General features: G+C 43.8%; 1 protein-coding gene across 1 annotated transcript in view; it reads left to right on the plus strand.

Moving 5' to 3' along the window:
• Window positions 1-20,025: 20,025 nt before the first annotated feature.
• Window positions 20,026-20,505, plus strand: part of LOC124159764 (protein bric-a-brac 1-like) — an 80,362-nt gene continuing 79,882 nt past the window's right edge. The window contains exon 1 of the mRNA XM_046535678.1: window positions 20,026-20,061. Coding sequence (XP_046391634.1) covers window positions 20,026-20,061 — 36 coding nt within the window. The remainder of the gene's footprint in view (window positions 20,062-20,505) is intronic.

Consider the following 20,505-nt stretch of genomic DNA (forward strand, 5'->3'; position numbering starts at 1 on the left):
CTATGATTCGCTTCAGTTGAAACTTTACTGAATTTAATATACCCATGTTTAAAAAATCAATTATTTAAATTTACTCTTTTATTTTCAGCTGAGTTTTTATCCTCAACCACATAGTCATTTTATGTTTTCATCCCCACCATTTGTGAGGATAACCTCGTTTTGTTTTTCATAAGATTTCCATAGTTTTTATCTTCGTAGATATGATCTTTTCATCAAAGCCCATAAAATATTCGGCGCATGACAATCAAAATCTTTTTACTTCGAAGTTTTCATAGGCTCGAACTCCTAGTGCAAAGGCAACTGTCTGCTTAAATAATAATACAGCCCCTTGTGGTTGCGCACCTTTTGACTCACTTAGAGGTTCCCTTGCGCCGGGTGGTGGCTAAACATTAAAACTTAGCACATGTTGTGTTCGTTTATCTAAGCTCTTAGTGCGTCGGGCGTAAATTGAAGATTATCTCCCAATCCTCCGGCAAGTTACATATTTTTTTATCCTGACAAACGTCATAAAAATTCTCGAGGAAATCCCGCCGTGCAAACACGCTTCCTATCCCGCTTTCCCATAATCCGAGCTGAGGAATAAATTATTAATAAATACAAGAGGAAGTTTTTCGTGTCTATATTTGTCGTCGGCGTCAAGATATAATTCTGAGTGCCTCACTGAATGCGGTCGTTCGACTGGTTTCCTTCCGATCGCCCGCTCCGCGCGCGCACCACAACAAACTTCACTTTCCAACCTTTTCCTCTCCGCTGAAATTGATCACTTGACACGCACGTAGGCGGGCGATTCGTCTCCTTTTACTGACCCCTTAAAAAAAAAAACTTCGGCTCCATTCCCCCGCCCCACTCTCCGTTTTTATTTCCTCGGCGTTTCATATTTTTTTTGCCGAAAAACGACAAAATCCTCGGAGCGATTAACGTGAAAATAAATGAAACGTGTGTTTGCGCTTGTAAAGACGCCTTCCGTCCTCTCGTCCACGCATTCAAGCGACGACGGCCCAAGCTTCTCTGCGCTCGGTTCTTTCCTACCCTTTCCCCCCCTCACGTCATCATGCCCGCCCGTATGTCTCGGTCCCCTCCCCTCCACCCTCCGACCACTCCCCTCTTTACCTTTTAAGCCTCTTTACGCCTCCGTAGCCGAACCCATCCGCAGTCGGGCGATTTGGAACGTGGGATTCGGTCCAAATATTTGTTCTCCGGAAGGGCGTAATCTGCTCTAAACTCTCCTCTCGCTGTCTCTCCTCTCTCTCTTCAAGCATCCGTACCCTCTCTTCATTCCTCTCTCTCTCTCCCTCTTGTCTCTTTCTACCAAATTCCTTCTCCGCATCGCTTTCGGTATATGGGAGGGATGGAGGGAAAATTATTATTTTCTCCACCGGCGAGAACTCTGGCGAGCCGCGATCGCGTAAAAATGTGTACCCGTGTATTGGTATGAATTCTTTCTTCCTTCTGACCGGTGTCCTTTCTTTCGTCCGGTGACAAAAGCATCAGTTGTCAAACGTCACCACCTGCTTTGACCCCATCCTCTCTCTTTCCTCGCCACCCAACCCTTCGTGAAACTGATTGACTCGGTATGGGCGTAGTTGATTTTTTCGTTATTAATAAAGAGACTGAAAATTTCACATATCTAGTGTTTTTTAATGGACGGAGAGGAAAAGGAACGACGAAGTGCTGGATATGGTTGGCGAGGAGAGGCAGTTTTTAGATGAAGTACAGAGGAGACCGAATGTATGGATGTAGCGAATACTTAGCGGGGAGGGGATGTTGAAAATGGTGTTAGAGGGTAGAATGTTAGGGAAACGAGGCAGGGGAAGGAAAAGAATAGGAGTTTTAGATAGATTGAAATGGAGTAGGCCTTACAGTGAATTGAAGAAGGCAGCGCTGGAAGGAAAGTGATGCTCCCAAATCACTTCTTTAGTCCTCCATGGAAACCTACCTAAATCGGTGGAATACAATAATAATAGTGTTTTTTAATTGAGATGTAGTCGGTATCGGCCAATCGCATTATCAGTTCTATTACATGAAATAGGTTGTCCTGAATGAACCTAGTTGTACCGCAACTTAAAAGCGATAGAATTCTCCAATTTTCTAATATTTATTCAATTTTATGCGGAGTAATATGACCAAATATTAAAGTGCCACTGTCAAAAGTTGGTCATCTTAAACATTATGGGCTCAATTTCCCCGAGAAATCTCAAATCATTCAAGATCACCTTGTAACGCATAAATGTTAACGCACCGTTGAATGTGGGTCACCAATATTATGGAATGCCCAGTCTTGTATGGCCAGAATGTTTTCTAAGAAACTAATGAATCTGAATGGGAGAGAAGTACATTTTTTGAATTAATTAATCTTTAGTAGGTGTCCAGTAATCAACCAACTTTGCTGGCGACTCATAATTATCTTATCAGTGTGTAAGTTTTAAATTCGAAAATATACGTCCGTAGGCTTCCTCTATATTCATTAACCACCGCATTTAGTACGTCTTTTGTAATATCCCTTCTTCTCCTGAGGATAGGGAGTCATCATTCCATCTCGCGCAGTTCAGTGTGTTCCTTCCTGCGGGCGACAAAAACTTCACCCGTCTCCACATACTTCATCGCTTCATCATCTTCCCTCCTTCCCGTGCCGACGGTGGGAACGCGTGATAATCTCGGAACGGAGGGAGGAAAGTGACACGCTCTGTGCGACTTCATTTGTTTTTCGGAAGATCCCACTTGTCCTCGGCACCTCTGCTCTCGAACGTGTGTGTGGGTTTAGGGTCTCATTTCGCCCCTCCATTACGTCCCAGCCCCTTTCTTTCCCTTCTCCTTGACTCCTGGCGTCCCCCCCCCCCCCTGCGCCCATCAAGCTCTGTCCAGTCGGAGTGGTGCGGAAGAGTTTCCCCAGCCTAGAATGCCCTCCCCCCAACCCCACCTCCGCCGTGCGGCTATTTTTCATTATTCCGGCCACCTTCGGAATTTAATGAAAAGAATATTTCATCTCCCCCCACTCCCTTCTGGGACGAGATGGATGGTCCCTTCCCATCTTCTAAGCTCCCTCCCCGCGTGAAGTTGTCGCATATTCATCCACACCCTACGCGCCGCATCTTAACCGATTCGTAAAGGGGTTAACTGTTCGGTAAGGCTCCCTTTTTGGGCCCATGAACTGTATTTTCTCTCTTCCATGGTCGTGATTAAAGGTCCTGAATGTAAAAAAATGGCAGTCACCCTTTCTTCTGACACTAATATCACCGTTTGAATTACTGGACCCCTTGTTAATGGCATATATATGTTGAAACCGATTGGGAAAATTAATTAGAATATAGAATGGTTTTAGAATATTACTAATTGTTTAATTCACATGTCATGATTTTTAATTGCATTAGAAATTTTTCATATTGTATTGGCTGAGTCAGTACTATGTGTTTATTGGGGTTTTATTAAACGCATTACAGCGTAATTGTGTCTTGGTGTCTTTTTCTTGCTTCCTAAATTCTCTGAGCTGGGCAAAGATTATATTTTGATTGTAATTGAGCTTGTTTCTTATGGTGGCTTAAGTTAGTGTTTTGCAATAGGCGAGGATGTTGGCAATCCTCAATACAAAGAGGTCGAAGCATTCGTGCAAACTATAGTATAGTAATTTTGTATGTACTCCTTAAGATAGAGGTTTGACTATTATCTTGTGAAAGTAACCATTAATTCACTGCTGGATATCCAAAGAAGACGAACATTTGGTGGTGGTTTTAGTTTATGCTCAGAGTGAGTATTGATTCCTTGGTGATGCTTTCCAGAGGTCTTTTCGCTAACATGCTTTCGCTACGGTCCATGGATACTCATCCATGTCCTTTCCGAGCTGCCTTTTCATCCAGCCACGGAACGGTAAAGGTAGAAAATAAATCCAATCCATTAATCCGGGATTAATAATATATAAATATGAAATATGCTCATGTCCGTATCATATTTATATCCGGGTCGGCAGAGGCGGTGAAAGAGTGAGAGAGTGGGCGATGTGGGAGCGGAATAGAGGAGCAGATTTTAAAACATGGATTTCTTATCGTTTTTAACCTGGCGGACGTTTTTTAATTTTATATTTGCTTGGGGGATGGAAGCAGATTAAGTCGCACTCAGCGAGGCCGATCGGGTGCTGCGTATGAGGGACCGGCTGGTCGGTTTGGGAAGGGTTAAAATGGGAGGGAGGTTGAAATTCGGACTTTTGGGGGGGGCAAGGGGGTTGAGCAGGGAATGGTTTCGATTAGGGGAGGGGGGTAAGTTTGGAGTGGACGGAAGGGGTGGGAGAGAGGAGAACTAACTCCAAGGGAGTTGCTGAGGGAGACAGGGATGGGTGGAGGAGCTGAGTGGAGGTGGAGGAGGAAAGAAATGGAAGGAAAACACGACATTCCTGGGTTTTATTTGATTTCTCTACCGCCGCGAATTTTTTTTCCCTCTCCCTTCTGTGAGAGCGAAAAAAGAAAAATTAGGGAATTAAAAAAAAGAGGACGAGAAACCCTTTTTGCATCGTCACCCGTTTGAACTCGGCGAGGATGTTGGCAACATTTCATCGTTTCCGTCGCAAATTCAATTATTTTCCAATTCGATGAAAAGAAAATGAGTTTGGTTGTTAAGCGGTTATTGATCGTGATAGAGCGTGCCCAAAGGGTAGTGTCCATAGACGCGGGCGGCTTGTGAATTAGGACCCTTCTTTGCCTCTCCACCCCTTCCGGAGCCCGAACTGTGAACGAGACCATTTCTTTCCATTGTCACTCTGCGACTGTAGAATTCTGTTGAGCATTAAAAATTTAAGAATAATCTGCGAGAAAGCGGTTTAACTTCACGAAGTTATTTGATTGTAATAGTACCACGGATGAAAAATTAACTACCTGTCCTGGACTCGCACCCGGGTCCAGCACGAGGGTTTTCAAATTTATTCATGTGTTTTGCAAATTTTGTTTCTCGTCTGATATCATCTGTATGTCATCGGCATGATTCTTGCTACATATGATTGTTAATCGATAATGCAACTTAGGCATAGCTTAGTTCTCGGCCGACCTGATAAAGAGGAAATTTTTGGTCGACGATGTCTCAGAAGGATTAAGTGATGGGTGTAAAAAAAAAAAACAGTTCGCCCCCTCCCTGAGACTCATCTGACAATACCAACTACTCATTGATGCGGTTCAAAATGGAAGGTGCGGAGCATCGGGACCTTATATTCCTCTTGAAAAATCGATTTCGATTTCATACATATTTTTACTCTTTATTATGGTATATTGCGTCGTTTTGTTAAGCAAAGATTTTTTAGAATTAGCTTGAAATACTGGACTCGCCCTATCTTTACTCCAAACCTTTTCTATCATACACCGCAATCTTCAATCGCCCCTCTCTTCACCCTCGTCAACCCACTGTGGGTAAGTTCCCAGAACCTCCCTTGCCTACTCCCTTCATCCTCTCGTGCCAGTCCGACGCTGTCCTCTGATCGCGTTTTCTTTTTGCCTATACACACGTGCGTCCCTTTCTCGCCGCATCTCCCTTTGTTGTATGCACCTTCGCGCGGCGCCACCCACGCCGCACCCTTGCACCGGACACGGTCCATTTCAGTCGAGGCAGAGTGTCTCGTCCCCGTCGCCATCTCCCGTTCGCCGCTAATGAGCTTGTGCCTTCGCGGGCGGACATGACCCCGTGCCTCGGAGGACCGCCCAGTTGCGCGGGAGCAGATACCGTCTCGTCAAAGGCCTTTGAGGCTGGCCCCATCCCGTGTCGAATCTCACCCCAATCCAATCGCGGAGATGCCCTGCTTGGCTATCCCAGAGCGAGGCGCACGTGTGGCGAGTAGCTAGATGCCCTGTACTCCAGCAAGCCCTATTTTCGGTGGCAAACTGTCAGAAGTGCATGAACTATCTCCCTTGCGGAAGTTTTGCACATAACTGATGAGTAGCGACAATTTTGCCTGTAGTTTGGAGGATTTCCTTCGTCTTCATTCGGCTGAAATTTACCGCTTATTGTAAAGGTCTAGTTATATCGTTTCATATTAGTAGTATCTTCATAAACTGTCGTGAACTTGTGTAGTAAAAATTATAGTAGTGAGTGACTGGGACAAATCCCATTCATAAAGCAGTGGGGATGTTCTTTCACTCATTCTGTTTGTTTTGTTGACCAATTTGGGATCTTCCCTTATCTTGCTAGTTACTTTTCGTTTTTACTTAATTTTCTCATTTAATGAGAAGGGGACCACAATATTATCTGTGCTTAGTGATTAAATCCATTACAGTGCTGCCGCAAAGGTCTGGTTACGGCCACGTTCTGGAATAACATTGATTGATAATTATTCATAGTATCACATTTTCCGTAATAATTCAGTAAATGAAGTTGCTTCACTTATATATGAGGGCCGTTACTTTATCCTTGATAGTTATTTTATTCCGATTTAATGGTCAATTTTTATTCTTTGTCCCATTTATAATCAAATCCGCTTACCCACACTGGTTCTAGGATCATTTTCAGTGATTTTGCCATATGGAAATTATATCTACAGGTGTACTTTTGTGGATCCAGATTCATTCTTTGTCCTGGGGGTCATTATGTGCAATGTATCCATAACATGAGCGATTCTTCACCTTTTCCATTAACCTCTTCATTCTTTAGTTGGAGACTATAGTTTGCCACTTTTCAGTCGATTATATTGTCCTCACCCTCTCCCATATAGTTCTCCTGTACGCAGTCCTGAGCCGTAATAACGTGCCTGCGTCAAAGTTAGACAAAGGGCATATAAACCAAATACTTTAGGCTCAAGTGCTCGAAATTGCTATTTGAATGCACCCACGCAGCATTCTAGGAAATCGAGAATGCCTAAGAGCATTTGGCGGCTACGGTTGCAAATTAAGGAACAAAACTATACGTTTCAGAAATGTCGAATATGTTTTTCTCTTTTCCCGCATTTTATATTTGCCTTTTGTTTCCTGGTTCTCGGGTTGAATTGGCGCGATGCCGATAGGTTTGTTTCTTTCACCCCATTCCCTTTTCCGTTCTCCGTATTACTGCGAGGAAGGTGTGGTGGCTATTGTGTCGGAAAGAGGAAGTATTTCCTGCGTGGAAATGGAAATTCTGCTTTTCATACTTGGCGGTGTCTGTTCAGATTTTTCATCGAATGTGCGTTGCGATCGTCTGCCAGGCTTTATTGTTTCCCCGGCAACATTTTGTTATAAAAACAAGTTAATGCTGCCACGAGCACGTATATTTTTCATCCAGACGATTGTGAACGGAACAAAATCGAACAACGGTGAACTCCATCATTAATTCCCTCGGGCTGCGGGTACCCCTCACGGTTTATGATATCAGGGGGAGCATATCAGCTATCGCGGAATTGTATCGTTCTGCGTTTTAAATCATGCATTTTTTTCGAAAATTCTTACTCTTCTAGGCCAATGCAGTCGGGTGTAATACCGTTTTCGTTCCAACAAAATCTATATTCCAGAGATTTCGTGAGGCACTTGGGATGCAAGTTTCCGGAAATTCCGTTATCACGGGATTTCGAGTTTTGCTGCTCTTACCTCTGCGCCAATAAGCTTCGATAACGATATTTGGAGCTAATATTGCGCTGTATTGTATAGTTGCGTAGTGCAAGGAATTGTTTCGAGGATTGCTTGTGATTTTCTGACCACGAAATCGTGAAAACTAACTTCGAAACCTAGGTGGAACTCACACACCTATTATATAACCTTGTTTTTTACGATGCATTTCTTATGCATGGCGGAGATTATAGTGCCTAATTAAGTTCTTCATGCATTTTGATCATGATTTATCGTTATCTTCTCTATTTCATGTATTTTCTGATTGTTGATTTTTGTGAATGCTATGATCAAGGTGCGTTCTCTCCGGAAAAAGTGTCAAGCCTGAAGAGCAGTGACTGTTTTTATCAAGTTTCTATACACATTTGCTTTTTCATTTATGAGCATCATTCGGGGTAAAATCTTATTTAACGTAGGCTTGCGATTCCAATATTTTCAGGCCTCTCCGAACCGTGGCGCTTAAAATTCATGACGATTTCTATTGGCAATTCGCTTTCCCTTCATTACGCACGCTGATGTTTTTTGATGTTTTCTCGCGGGGGATACTCTTTTCATTCTCAGAAATTCTCGACCTTTGCTACCAGCCAGTACCCTTCTCCTCGCCCGAGTCATCCCTTCTTCCTTCATTTAATTCTTCCTACATTTAATTAAATCATTAGTGTAAAGATCGTGATTTTGTTAAACATCCCGTTATCTCGATTGGTCGAGCGATTAGAGAGAATCGATCAATTCTTAATTCGGCCTCATTTTGGTAATTTTTTTCGAATTCCAAAGTCCATCGGAGGGGTATTTTCTGCCGCTCATAACTGCTGTAGATGTTATATTAGTTTGGATTAAGCCCCTTCCCGGAAAGCCCGCCAATTTCTGGTGATTCAGACTTAGGAAAAAGGGTCGAGACCGATACTGCGAGGGACGTTATTTAAAATTTTAATGGCCTGGATATTCCGAAAGCATATATGCGTACTATACATTCCCTTAATCTCTCTCCTCTTTCCCGGTCTCCAAATTTTCCTAATCTTATTTCCTTCCGCATTAAGTATACATTTTCAGGGACGTTCCGCCGCGATACATGTCCTTTTTCCAGGTTAGTTTCGCACGTGATAGGCTATAATTGGGCCCCACTTTCCCGCAGACTGGCTCCTTGGCAGATAACTTCGTTTAGATGTCGGTAATATTTGAAACGGGCCGATTATGCACTGGACCCAACGTTGCCGACATTTTCTCTTTTCCCATTCCTCTAGTTTTCTTTTAAAGCCAGCTGTTCGGAATATGCTTCACATTTACTCATTCAACTTATTCTGTCAATTATTTTCAATCATGGTCTTTAAATTGCTGTAATGCTATCTGAAAACTTTGAAATTATTTATTTTGATTGAGCTCACAGTTATCTGGTACATTTTTTCCGACTCAAACATATTCTGCCCGTCGATCAAATACGCGCTCCTGATGGAAATAAACGAAAGAAATAAATTGGAGGAGGTGAAGATGTGCATTTTGTATGGAATTTATGTTCTCTATCCGTCTTTAGCTTGAATTTCTAGACGCCTGGATGTAAATTTCAGCTATAGTTGTAGCAGCAGATAGGAAGTGGAAACTAGAAGGTTTTATATTATAGCCAAATTTTTATTACCATCATTTTGTTCTGGTGGAAAACATGTAATGCTAAAAGATTCTTGTTATCTATCTTGGAAGAATCAGAGAGATATGATTTTATGAAATAAAATCAGACCCATGGGATCATTATCTATCTGTGCACTTTGGGAAAAGTACTTTGCAGATGGGTGTAGAGTGTGTGTTTGCAACGAGATTTGGGTCTAATTTCTGGTGTTAGGATACGACGTTGGCTTTACGAAGTTCTGTGAAAGAATCTATCCGATATAATTTTGTAAAATAAATCAGACTTTGGGGATGATTACTCAGGAGAGCTTAGCTGAGGGAGTAAGGAAATAATCTAATTAACATACTATTTAAACTAAATCAGGATGATTTGATCACATTGCACGGAGGGATGAAAATAATGTGTCTATGTCTAGGCGTTCACCGCTTCTTCCGGGCGCCATTCCTCTCGCCGTGGCATCCGGGGCTGATTTCTTCGCCTTCCACCCCTTCAACGTTTTCTTTTCGTCCTCTTCTCAACCCTACCCCTCCGTTCCCCGCCCTTTCTTCCCCCCACCCACCCTCTCTGCAGTGTTTTTGTTTGGAGTCCGCTCACTGCAATGAACCTTGCGGCTTCCAAGCCATGCATAAATAAAAAATTCGACTTTTTGAGTCCATATTTTATACATGTACGTGTGAGGGAGTGAGCATAAGGCTTTTGTACGAGTGCTTGGGGGTTCCGCGTGGGGGTGGGGGTTGGGTTCGAGGGATGTGAGGCAGAGGAGGGGTGGGGGATGGGTTGGGGGCAAGGAGGGCTCGTGGGGGTGGGATGAGGGGGTTGTGAAGAGGGCGCTTGTATGTGTTCCAGCGTACATGTGTTAGCCCTCTGCCTTCCTTTTCCATATGTTATCTCACCCCCTCCCTTCTCCGCCCATTAAAAACTCACCCCCCGCCTCCTCTCCCTCACCCCATAGTGCTGTTGACTCCCGTTCGCGCTCTGTGTCGCACATGATATCTTACGTGCATGTCTCGCTTTTCCTCTCGCCCTCCGAACCCTTTTGCCTTCTTGGACTCGCCTATGCCTCTAGCGGCCTCTAGGCTAGAGTCTAACCTTCCGTCTTCCCCCTCCCTCCCGGCCTTCACCTCTTTGCCAGCCCCTTTTCATCCTAGAAAACCCGCCCCTAGGTTTCTCCTTGTTCTCTGTTTTACCGTGTGTGTGGTGAATTCAGTCCTTCGGTATTACTTCATCTTTTCTCCAGCCTTATTTCTCATTTCTCCTCGCGCGTTCTCTGCCGAAACTCCATTTTCCGTGTTGGAGCCCATCGCTTGGCTCCGTCTTGCTTTCCACTTGTACTTCTTCTCTTCAGCCTTTTTCTCTCAAGTTCTTTCCGCGTTTCCTCGCTTCAAACCCCCTTCTCCACCCCATACCTCTACAGTTGCGTACCCTTTGGTGTTCCCTGTCCTTTTTTTTCTCGCTCCTTTCTACCTTTGCTTTTTTCTTTTCTTTCGTTTTCCTCCACCTACGTATTGGTTCGCTTCTTTAGGACGGATTTAAGGAGGACAGAAACTATAATATGATTACCAAGGAAACAGATAAGTAAATCACAAAACGCTCTATGGAAGGATTTTCTCTCTCATATTGATCTGCATCGGATACAGGAAACGAGATTCGAATTTTTCTCGGAGTCCTTTCTTTATCATATTAATCATGTTCCAACAAATCCCGGACTTGAGATGTTTTCCAGGCAATGTTTAGATCATGAAAAATCTCCTGATGAACCACATAAACCCTAAGAACCCCTCGAGTTGGCATCGTTGCATTTTTTTGCATTGATTAGTGTGCGTATTGGCCCTAAATCAGGGATTAAAATCATGCTCGGTATCTTCAATTCTTTTCTAGTGCGCTCCCGAATATTGGAAAATTGAACCAAGAAACCGATCATTTTTCACATATTCGGTCTCCTCTTTTTTTTCATTATTCTTCTGCACTCCCCCACCCCCAACCATCGGACCTCCCCTAACCTCCCCTTCGAGCGAAGGATATTCACCCCACTGCTCGAAGCCATCCATCCTCCACCCTGAAGACGTCATCGCCGCCGCGGCGCAAAAAAATGTAAATATATAAATATCCGTCGGGCTACCAAGTTCGCGTCGATGGATGCAAAACTCGCGCCTGCCGCCTTCCGGTCTCGTATTCGCGGGGGCACCTTAACCCCGTGTAAATGGCCGCATTATGCACCGGGAGAGCGGCTGTGGCGTTTGTGCAACGCGCGTTGTATAATACATTGTAGTTATTGCCGCATTCCCGCTGCCCGTCCGTGCCAATTTTGCATTCATCCCCTTGGCTGTGCAACCTCCCTTATCCCCACCAAGACGATTCACCCCAAGTGCGCTAGGAAGCTCCCCTATGGCGTATAATCACGTGCTCCTTTTCCCTATCTCTCTCTCCGCATTTCTCTCCCTTGAGCCACCGCACCAGTATATTAGTCCGTCTGGTTTCTATCTCTACATGGCCGACGTGTAGCTAGAAATCTATTTCGGTGCTGTTCATTTGAATTCGGTGTTTTGTAAGTTTGAAAATTTTTTGCTAAAATTCGTTTAAAAATTTTGCCGGCCGAGGTGACAACTGGGTGGAGTCCTCGCTAACCCAATGCCCGCTTGTTCGAGGCCAGCCTGGATTGGTTGACCCTATCCAGGGCATGAATTTTCGTGCACGTTGAATTGTGAACATGTTGGAAACCCCACGAAGGACCAGTAAATTGCTGATTTCGGTGGTATGATAATAAGTATATGACATAAAATATTCGGTCTTCCAATCCGTGAAAGTACTGCTATATTGTGAGCCATGATAGCTGTGACTTGAAAAATATGAATTTACTGATGAAACAATTTTAGTGTGTGAATAATAATTTTGTCTATTCTGCATAAATTTCAGAGACCTACGTGGATTTATGAAAGCCTGATAATATATGGGGACGGTGAATCCCCGATAATTTCCTTCCTCGCCACATGCTTTCTGTTAGGTATCCCTATGAGAATGCTGATATTTCTAAAAAATCTTTACTATTAAACATTAAACAAGTTTTAATCGATCAGGGCCCCACTATAAAAATAAACTCCTCAATTTTTGCTTGGTCCTCTTCCTGGCTGAACCACTCAACCGAGGAGAGCAGTTATGCAAGCAGTGATTGGGAAAGGCCTTGCCGATGTGAGATGAAGTTGAGAATCACAAGGATACTCCGTTTATCTCAATGGAGATACATGGAACGAATTGTACTTGGTGTTTAGAAAAGCTCGATGAGCAATTTTTTGTGCAAATTTAATTGCATGTTTTTTTTCATATTTAAATATTTAAACAATCGAAATCGATTCATTCTTTATGAACTCGAAAGGCACCCTGTATTTTTCTTGAACGAAGTACTTCCACCACCGGCTCGACGCTAACGCATGCTGAAGCATTTGGGGGAAGTAGTCTCGCGCGGCTATTAAAAATTCATGCGCCCCTTTCCGTCCTTTAAAACCGAATGAAATAATTTGTGTCATCCTTAATTTTCCTTCCCGAGCGATATCATCGTTGTCGCGCGCTATTTTTGCTTTTGTATCTTTCCGCAGTAAAGCCCCGAGAAAAAAAATTATACGTCCCTCGCCCATCCACCGCTTCGTATGGGTATATATATTTTTTTTCCGCGTGGCGAGAGTGGGAAGGGGAGGTTTGGGTCCCTTTTTATCTATTCTTTATGACCGCCGGCCGATGTCAGTAGAGGCTGGAATTATCTCTCCGGCTCATTTAGAAAGATACGTGCTGTGACCCCTGGATAACTCACCTTCTCGAGATTAAGGCCTCCGCGGATGCAGATGATAAAGCTCATCTGATTCCTTTTTATCATGTGAGAGACTGCCCCACCGAACGCAGCTCATTATTCTGTGTATATTTTCACATACTTCAGGGCTATATTTAGCTCCGGTGCCTGATGATTGTCGCAGTACTTCTCTATCATTTACTCCCGAAGGTGAACGCAGTGCGTCGAGAAAATTAGATTTTTTGCACTTTCAAGATATTTTACTAGCGCATATCATCCTTAAATTATAGTGCGCAATCAACAGTTTATCTTATAGACCATGATGGAAAGAGTTTCGTGCGAATGAATCGCTAGTAGCCCCAGCAATACCCTTATCCCAACTACTGGACCCCTGCAATTAATTTAGATCACTGTCGTTGAATGAAAGGAGTAACGAATCGGCGTCATAATTCATCGGGTCTTATATTCAATGAAAAAAAAAATAAAGAACTCCGCGGTGCCATTAGGACGTTGGTGAAATAAAAGGAGTCCTTATTTGTCGCAGAAAATACAGTGAGCGCCACCTCTTTTTCTCTCTCTCCTACAAGGAAATAAGTTGATTTCCATGCGTTACCTTCCCATCATTTGTCACTCTCTGTAATATTTTTATATTCACCGCGGTCGGGCCCGGGGAGGAGGTGGACGAGTCGGCGGTGCGGGGGTTTTTAGAAGGGTTTGGAGGCAGGGTTTTGGGAAACCCCCCCCCCCCACCCCCGAAAAGGGATCCCGACGACTTAAAAATGACCGTTGAAAAAATAAAAAGGATTATAAATATTCTGCCTTCGTCAATCTCTTGAAACCTCCATTCATGCAACTATTTATCAGCACTCTCTCTCTCTCTCGCCTCTACCCCCCCTCCCCCATCCCTGGCTAACCCACCGCCACCCCTGGATCTCGTCTCACTGTCTCGTTTCCTCCAATTTTTCAACCCCTTCGCATCACCGTCTCCCACCCCTGGCCGTGGCGCCCTCCCCGTCCACCGCTGGCCACCCCTGTCCGCCCGCACCGCTTGCCACCCGTTTACCTAATCTCTCTCTCTGCACTCCTATCCTCCCGCATAACCCTCTCGCGTTATAAGTAACGGTACGAGATATTTATATAAATTTGGAAAACACTGCTCGTTAAATAGCGTATAAAAATTCCGCGAAAGAACATTTTTCTAAATATATTATCTGGCGAAACTTGATTATAACGAAGGCCCTCTCGTGTTAAAAAAGTTGAAAAAATATAAAGGATTACATATTTTATGACTTCGTGAATAGCTAAATGCTTAAATTTATTCTACCATTTATCAAGATTCTCCGTGCCTACTGTTCTTTTATTATGTCGTCGAAAAACTCATTGGCCAGGTCTTTCTAGATCATCATATGGAATTAATCTAAGAATAAGCAGTATAAAGTATGTCATGTTACTTCTGCATGGTTTTAATTGTTTAAAATGTTTTTATGCGATGCGAAATATTATTCTACCTTAGAATCTGAAATTCCTTTTCTTTCGCTAGTGAAACTGATAGCACCCACGAATATAGTGATTTTGAAAAGAATACCTGTACTGTTCTTATGCTTTTATTTATGTTTTTAATGTGGGAATTCACGTTATTGAAGTATGTACAATATTATCGAACAAACACGTTCACACTGTCCTCTCTCTTAGCTTTTCCTCTCCTCCCCAATGGATTACCACTGCCATACACCCTAACCCGGTATTTCTCGCCCTCCCTACCCCATCGCCCCTTTTTCCCCTTTCCCCTTGCCCGTCCAAGGGGAATTTTTAAACAGCAGCGAAGAGGAGTAAAAGGGAGGATCCGAGACAGAGGAGGAGAGGGGGTGAGTTTTTGGAGAAGAGAGCGCGAAGGGTTTTTGGTGTGTGGGCAGGTCACTCAGTATCCACAGCCATTCCTCTCCTGCATTATACATTTTCACCTCGTCCCCCCCCTCCCTCACTTCCAGTCCCCCACCACTTTTTCCCCTCCCCTCCCATCCCCCCCAGCCTCCGGAGACCCTCCACCCCCGTCGTCCTCCGTTGGCGGGGTCCACCGCCACCTCGTCTTGTCCTCCGCCGCCGCCGCTGTCCCCTTCCTCGGCCGGCCCGTCATTCCCTCCCTCCCCCCCGCGAAGCACGCAGCGACGCATTCGGCGCGGTGGGCAACCGCTGAGGACGCCCGCGCCCCCACACGTCTTCCTCCAGCCCACTTTCCGTTTCCGCCTCTCTTTCCCGAGCGGGAGAGCTGCACATCTTCGTTTTTGTTTTCCTCGCGGCGAAGTCCTGAGGCGGCATGATGGCCTCGTGAAAACAGTCATAGAAGGACAAGTGGATGGGTAGAAGGGCAAGGGACGGTCTCGGATGAGATCTATAGGATGTGTAATAAAGGATGTAGAAGAGGAGAAATACGTCGCTATGGAAACCTAGAGGATAGGTGACAGGAATGGAGAGCTTCGTCAAACCAATCTTAAGATTCGACTTTTTTCGGAGAGATATCGTGGGACAACATATCGAATGACAAACAAAATATCGTGTCATCTCCCCCTCTAATTTTACTAAACAGCTCACAACATGTCTTCTGATTGCTTTAAACTCATCATTACCTGATCTTTTTTTTATCAATATTAGGATTTTTGACTAATGAGATGGAGTCTTGAGATCAGAACTGCCGAATTTCCCATGACTTTAGCGTTATTTTTTTTTACCTGGTCAATTTTTTGCCAAAAAAGATATAGCACCTAAGGAGTTATTTCACCTATTATATTTGATCGTCTTTATTGGGTTTTTGAAATTTAGCGTTCCGTATGTTTGCCTTTGTTTGGCCTGCTTCTCATGCTATCCGTGACGAAACGTCGACTCCTTCAGATTTTTTGGCAGGTTAGTTGAGAGGACGATAAACGACATGATCGTGAGTTCGCGACGTCATTAACATATCTGCGAAAGAGTTAAGTTCGTCTGTTCTTCCCTGCGAGTCGCCTTTGATGTAGGGGGCGGAACGGAAAACTGCAGGTCTCTTTATTTTTCAAGCTCGATCAAAATTGACAATAATATAATATTATTGAACCAGCCCTTTATGAAAATTTTCTTCGCTGTAACTTATGTCTAGTAAGTGATGTAATGATGATGAATGAATTTTTTTTAATTTTTTTTCTATTTTATTCCACTTTCACTAAGTTAAGTTTACTTACGAACAACAAATCATACGTGGAATAAAGGCAACTCTGAGAAATAAAACAAATACCAGTGGCGGAGTTGCCAACGAACAAAATTTAACTGACTGGTGACAGCAAACTTACAATAACGGATATTATTCTGAGAGACATAAAGTTTATTTACAATCTTGTCAGCAGTGCAAAGATAACTTGTGAAACAGAAAAGGTGCTATCATTCCAATTTTTTTGCAGTAAAATCTGTTTTACTCATGGATGACCTCTTTTGACCATATAAGTTTGATCCTTAGTTGATGAGTGCGGCTGATGGCCGAAAGTGGTTTAAGCCTGTATCAACCCCTCAACGGCTCCTGTTCCCCCTCTTTTATTTAACTTCCCCACCCCTCCCGGTCTCCTTCTTCCGACCATACACCTCCCCCCTCGTCGCGCACCTCAAATCCCCCCGTCTCATTTATTTATTTACGTAGTTAGCACGGGGACGGATGCAGACGTCCAACCCCTCCGCATCTCTCCACCCTTTGCGATGAGCTCCGAAAAACTTGGCGACGATCGGGACACCCGTGTGCCTCGCATTCGAGGAGAGGAAACGTTCTCGCTGCACCCTTTCCGGATTGGCTTAGTGTGGGAGCCGCTATCTTCTCATCGAGTCGCTTTCTTGAGGACTGTTCATTTTCGTTTAAAAGTGTATTTTTGTGGAAAGTTTCCACCTTACTTGCGAAATGAAAAATCGTGCCTTTCAACTCAGTATTCAATAAGTTAACATCTTACTTTAACTACAAGTCACTGTATTATATTAAGCTTTAAAGTTATGAAATTAGTAATTCATGAATTACATGCTATACAATAATAATTATATTCTTGTCAAATTTGTCGCTTAAATTGTTTTTTTCGTGGTGGAATTTCATTATTTTTTATGTTTTTACTTGGATCTGGGGAGTAGTCATCATTCAAGGTTCAGGTATAATAAATTGTGGAAGTTTCAATTTTCATGAGTAGTATAAACTCATTGGTCATCAACCCTTTCATTGATGCGTAATACGATCATGTCTATCCCGCCATATTATGTCTTTTATTGCTTGTTTCCTCATTACTCGTGTGATTATGAGCCATTTATGATTAATTTTATGCTCTCGGAAAACTCGTTCATTAATGCGTTTATTTTATCTTGTTTCTAGTATCCTCAGTCCGCCCTCGTGAAGTCTCAGCTTTTTACTTTGAATCCTTTTGTTATTTCAAAGCAGTTCCTCGAGCTAAACTTTGTCTTACGCATCCTGTCAATTTCGGCTCCCGGATTAATTCCATTTACCACACAGCACTGACAGAGCAATTCAGTGCAGCGTTCAGTCTCCGTTGAAGCAGAACCCGGCTTAGAGGTATCACAAAATCTGCGCGTCGCAAAATTCCGCTAGAGTAGGTCACATACGCCAGTTATTGCAACCCCACCCTCTCCCGAAGCGTTCCCCGTGCATCGCGGCTCTTTTGTCATCGGCAGACTCGTGAATAAAACCCGAACGCAAAACTAACGCCATCCATCTCCTCGCCTTCCCAAACGACTCCTGTCTCCTGCGCTAACTTCTCTTACGATATAAATTTCTTCCAACATGCGTCTCGGTGATCAGTTGCAAGTGCTGTTTTGACGGGATGCCTTCAAAAACAGCCGTTTCTTTAAACTTCTCCACGCTCGAGGCCCGCCTATAATTGGACTACATTTTTCCCTACTGTCGTGGGACAGTGGGATTTTCCTGGCTCTTACCTCGCATTTACTGTGTTATAAAATGCTAGTATTCATATTCAAAATGTATTCGCAGGCATCCCTTGTATGTGTTTTTTGCATGAAAACAGTTTCATGAACGCTGCAGGTGGTGTCTTCAGGTGGAGATGACGGCTCAGATTGCAAACCATTATATATTCGACCTCCTCAGTCAGGTGCTTGGTATGTTTTTTTGGTATGAAATTATCTGCCTGGTGAAATTAACCTTTCTTGTGATCCTTTCGGTAAAATTTGTGTCAGTACCTGCCTATATGGATGGCATCACTCATTATTTATCTCGGATAATCCGCAGCTCTTTTACTGGTACCTACTCTTTTCGTTAAAGTTGATTTTATGACTAAGTTCGGACAAACTAATTTTTTCTTCCGTCCAGTTGAGGGGTTTATTTATTTTCTGTGTTATTTAGGGTTCTGGTAAATGAAATTCGATGCCTCTCAAGAAAATTATCCAGAAGCTTCCCTCTTTTCGTAATACACATTTGATGTTGTGCGAAATGGAACCGGTAGATGTCTTATTGACGCAGTTTAAGCCTTGGGCGGAGGATAATTTCTGAATAGCTAAGAAAAGTAGAATATATTTATTTTTATTCCACCAACTAGTGTAACGGAAGGTCATATATTACTTGTATTATCGCGTATACGATACATAAAAGATCTCTTCATCTTTCGGGTTATCGCCGCGTCGTTTGTCATAGGGCGAAACCTTGCCACGTTTTCTGTCACCCTATGACAAACAACGCGGCGAGAACCCGTAAGATGGACAGATCATCTAAGCAAGAATGCCACGGAGGACTACGACATATCATCAGATGGTACTTCTTCGCGTGAAACAATGCAAAATGGAACTGCGTGCAACGGTGACAATCCATTTTTCTCCCGTCTTCTGCTTCATTGGATGAAGCTTTTTTTTCCTCTCCTCTTGTCGGCTGTGGAATAAGTCGTCTATGAGGGTACTGCACAGTTTTTCGCGCGTACCAACTCCACCTCATCATCCATCTTCCCAACTTTTAATTGTTCTCCGCAACATCCTCTTGCTCAATCAGGACGATTTAAACCGTTTCGTTCGCTCTCACTGTGTTTTTTTTCGTGCGTTTATTCATCCCCTTCCCCCTCTGCGAACCTCCGTCCCGGCCCCGCGAGGGAAATGGCGGCTAATCCAGCGCCGGATAAACCTATTCTATTCGCACAAAAAAAATATTTGCATCTGTAAGACGTTGCCCTCTCGATCATGCTGCATCGTCACGTCGAACCTCCTCCTTGACTGAGGGGTGAGAGGGAGGATATAAAGGATATTATTCTCTCTCTCTCTCTCAGTGACCCCATACCCCTTTCCCCTCCCACCACTCCTAGGGCGTTGCACATCCCATGCCACAACACATCGCACGCACGATCCGCGCGTCTGGCTCTATTTCAGTCTATGGCACTTCCTCTTGTCTTGTCCCTCCTCAGTGTCTTCTTCCTCATCTTAGCTTCTCACCGCCACCCATCTCCCCGTCTCGGATAAAATAGGACCGGAAATATACGCGGCGGGATGGTCCGTGAGGCACTCCCAATCCTGTGCCCTACCACAAGCTGCATCGCGATGCCCTATTTGTATTTTTTTTTCGGGATCGAATCCCATTCGGTCGGCTCTACTCCGTCTTCTTCTTCTGCCCTTCCTTCGGGTGTTATTTCTCGCAGAGTATCATCATGATTAGTCTACGATCCTAATGTTGGTTTTACGCAGCTATACATTCCTCTCTCCTATCCGCTAGTCTTTTCATAGTGACGTATTTCTTCTCTTTTACATCCTTTATAATCTATGTAACTCATTCGGGGCCGTCACTTTAGGTTCTCCCCTTCCACTTGCCTTTCTGCAACTGTTTTCATGAAGCCATCATGCCTCATATCCATGTGTCCAGCTAAGTTTTTTGCGTAAGGTTTTTAGAAGACATCTCTTTGCTCCCGCATAGAGTAATTTTGACTGGGCGTCACCTATACTGCTTGAATCCCATCCTTGCCCAAAACCCTCATAAAAGTACGAAAATGTGTTGAATGATTTGGTGCTTTCCCGGTGAATTAATAGGATAAAGTGCTTTCGGATTTTCAACAGCGTGAGAAAGCTCATTACGTCCGACTTTCGGAGGCATGACTTTTGGCCACGTTGTCATGGAGGCCACGGAGGTAATGGACTCTCTCACCCGGTTGGAAAGCCGAGAGCTAGTTTTTCCTTTTTTTCCTGGCACCATTTACTGTCACTGTGTGATAAAATCTTGGTTGGCACCGGGCAGATTTCATGTCTTCCTAGCTGTTATTTTATTGTGTCTCTTCCTCATTCTGATGCTCCCGACTTACGGGGCGTGCCGTGTGCTCATGGTTTTCGGATCTCATTTCTTCTCCTTTCGTTTCCTGTCATTCTGCCTCTGGTGGGTAACAATGTGGTTGAGGCGGCCGAACGATTAATCTGGTTGGCATTCGATAATATTTTGAATAAAAGTGTGTAGTAAGGTTTGAGAAACGCCTTTGTTGAGCATAGCGTTATTCCCTGCACAATAGTTCCTACACCCAACGGAGCAGCGTATTTTGAACATTATTTCGGCCTCATTGGGATTTTTCTGGTCACTCTTT

This window comes from Ischnura elegans, chromosome 5 (genome assembly GCF_921293095.1).
Source record: "Ischnura elegans chromosome 5, ioIscEleg1.1, whole genome shotgun sequence".
Taxonomy (NCBI): domain Eukaryota; kingdom Metazoa; phylum Arthropoda; class Insecta; order Odonata; family Coenagrionidae; genus Ischnura; species Ischnura elegans.